This window comes from Benincasa hispida, unplaced genomic scaffold (assembly GCF_009727055.1).
Source record: "Benincasa hispida cultivar B227 unplaced genomic scaffold, ASM972705v1 Contig1511, whole genome shotgun sequence".
NCBI classification, from domain to species: Eukaryota; Viridiplantae; Streptophyta; class Magnoliopsida; order Cucurbitales; family Cucurbitaceae; genus Benincasa; species Benincasa hispida.
Window position 1 is genome coordinate 5609 of NW_024064074.1, and position 2225 is coordinate 7833.

At 39.1% G+C, this 2225-nt stretch overlaps 1 protein-coding gene across 1 annotated transcript; it reads left to right on the top strand.

Annotated features, from left to right (window-relative positions):
• Window positions 1-509: 509 nt before the first annotated feature.
• LOC120068931 lies at window positions 510-1887 on the top strand. Its single transcript, XM_039020571.1, has 3 exons — window positions 510-683; window positions 820-1303; window positions 1430-1887. The coding sequence occupies exons 1-3, from the start codon at window positions 510-512 to the stop codon at window positions 1885-1887; spliced, it is 1116 nt and encodes a 371-aa protein (XP_038876499.1).
• Window positions 1888-2225: the final 338 nt, after the last annotated feature.

A 2225-nucleotide genomic window follows, 5' to 3' on the forward strand; every position in this document is an offset into this window, starting at 1 on the left:
ACATGTGCTATCTTAAGTTTTAATTTTCAATTTTTATATATCTAAAATAATGAGACTTCTTAGCCAAGTAGTTATAATATGTAATCATGAGTATATTCATTTTGTTTGTTTTTAATCTTGTTTGGTGTTGTCTCTTGTGGACTGAATCTGACGATGAAAGCTATATGATCGTTTATAATTTACTATACGATGAAGATCTTAGCTTCTTTTTAGAAAGCAGTGAGGCATCCTGGATGTCATTATTTGTATCAGTTACACCTGCTAATAGTCATGGAGTACACCAGCATTGCAATCCAACTGATCAACCCAATCCAATTCATGTCATGCCTTCACTTGATGATCATATTAAGCTATGTAACTTGGGGAATGATCGAAGTGAAACTTGGTTTGGTCGGAACAGTGAACCCAGATGTACTTCACAATTCAATACTGAACATGGATATGGATAAACTTCTTCAATACCTAACATCCATGTTCCAACCCCACCTGCTCCCATTCCATCGGTTGTGATGCCTTCGGTTCTAATGCATTCCACCGTTCCAATCGAACCATTTGNTTCGGTTCTAATGCATTCCACCGTTCCAATCGAACCATTTGTTGATATACCCGGACCATTAGAGGGCTCATCGTATGGCAACCTCATCACAATACCTCATGACTGTCTGAATGGCGAGAATATAAAGGTCGGTCAAATTTTCTTTTCGAAATATGACTTGTCAGTTAAATTATCGATGCTTGCAATAAGAAAAAACTTTAACTACTGGTAAAAATGTCAATGAAGAGCTTGCTAATTGTCTGGTGTTCGGTGGAGGAATGCAGTGGAGGGTTCGTGCCAAAAAAATGAAAGAAAGTGATTCCTTCAAAGTGACCAAATATCCCAGCGAACATACATGTTCTCTTGAAATGAGAATTGGTAACCATCAACAAGCAAAAAGTTGGCTTATTGGACACTTAATAAAGTCCAAATACGAACAAGTTGGCCGAACCTACCGGCCAAGAGATATAATTGAGGACGTTCGACGAGAATATGGAGTGAACATTACCTACAGACGGGCTTATCGCACTAGAGAGTACGGATTGGTGTATCCACGAGGGTCGCCAAAAGGATCATATGATGTTGTTAGGGCATACGACGAGGCACTTAAGCTTATAAATTCAAGTACCATATTTGATGTTGAAGTAGAAGACGAACAATACTTTAAATACGTCTTCATGGCACTTGGTCCGTGTATCAAGGGTTTTCTAAACTGCATCCTCCCAATAATCGTCGTTGATAGGACCCATTTGCATGAGAAATACAAAGGTATGTTGTTAATAGCAACGTGTATCAATGGAAATAACAACATATATCTTATCGCCTTCAGTATTGTAGATGGTGAGAATGACGCATCATGGACTTAATTCATAACTCATTTGAAGGCTTCAATAGGAAACGTTCCCAATCTAGTGATTAAATTAGATCGTCACATCTCAATTGCAAAGGCAGTTGCAAGGATATTCCCTGATGTATTTTATGCCCTATGTATATACCATATTCAGAACAATTTGGTGGACAAATTCAAGAATAAGGACATAATCTCACATTTCTACCTAGCGACGAAAGCATATAGAATGTCTAACTTTCATATGTATTGGGCTAAGCTCCATCAATATCCTGGTGTGACGGCCTATCTTGAGGAGGTTGGATTACAATGGTGGGCAAGGGTTTATCAAGTCCATTGTAGGTATGACAAGATGACGACAAATATAGTAGAATGCCTCAATGGAGTGTTGAAAGATGCCCAAGAACTACCAATAACAAAGCTATTAGAGCATATCCGCGAGTGGCTACAAGGTTGGTTCTATATCCGACGTACACACGCAATGGCATGCACAAACAAGCTATGAGTATTCTTAAGGAATCATAATTGATGTCTAAAACATATCGTGTTTCTCGGTGGATATGCATATAATTAATGTGGATGATGGATATTTGGGGGGTTGGTTGATCTTCGTTCACGGACATGTATGTGTATGGAGTTTAATTGTCTCGAGATCCCATGCTCTCATGCAATATCTGCAGCGACATTTGAGTGTGTGCTTGCTGCTTACGCCAAACCAATCTTCCCAGTCAGACACAATTAAGAATGGGTTGGAGATTTTGAACCAATTCTACCACCACAAAAGGTAGTAAGTGTAGGCCGATATCAAACCGCCAGGATACCTTCAATTGAAGATGAGCCACG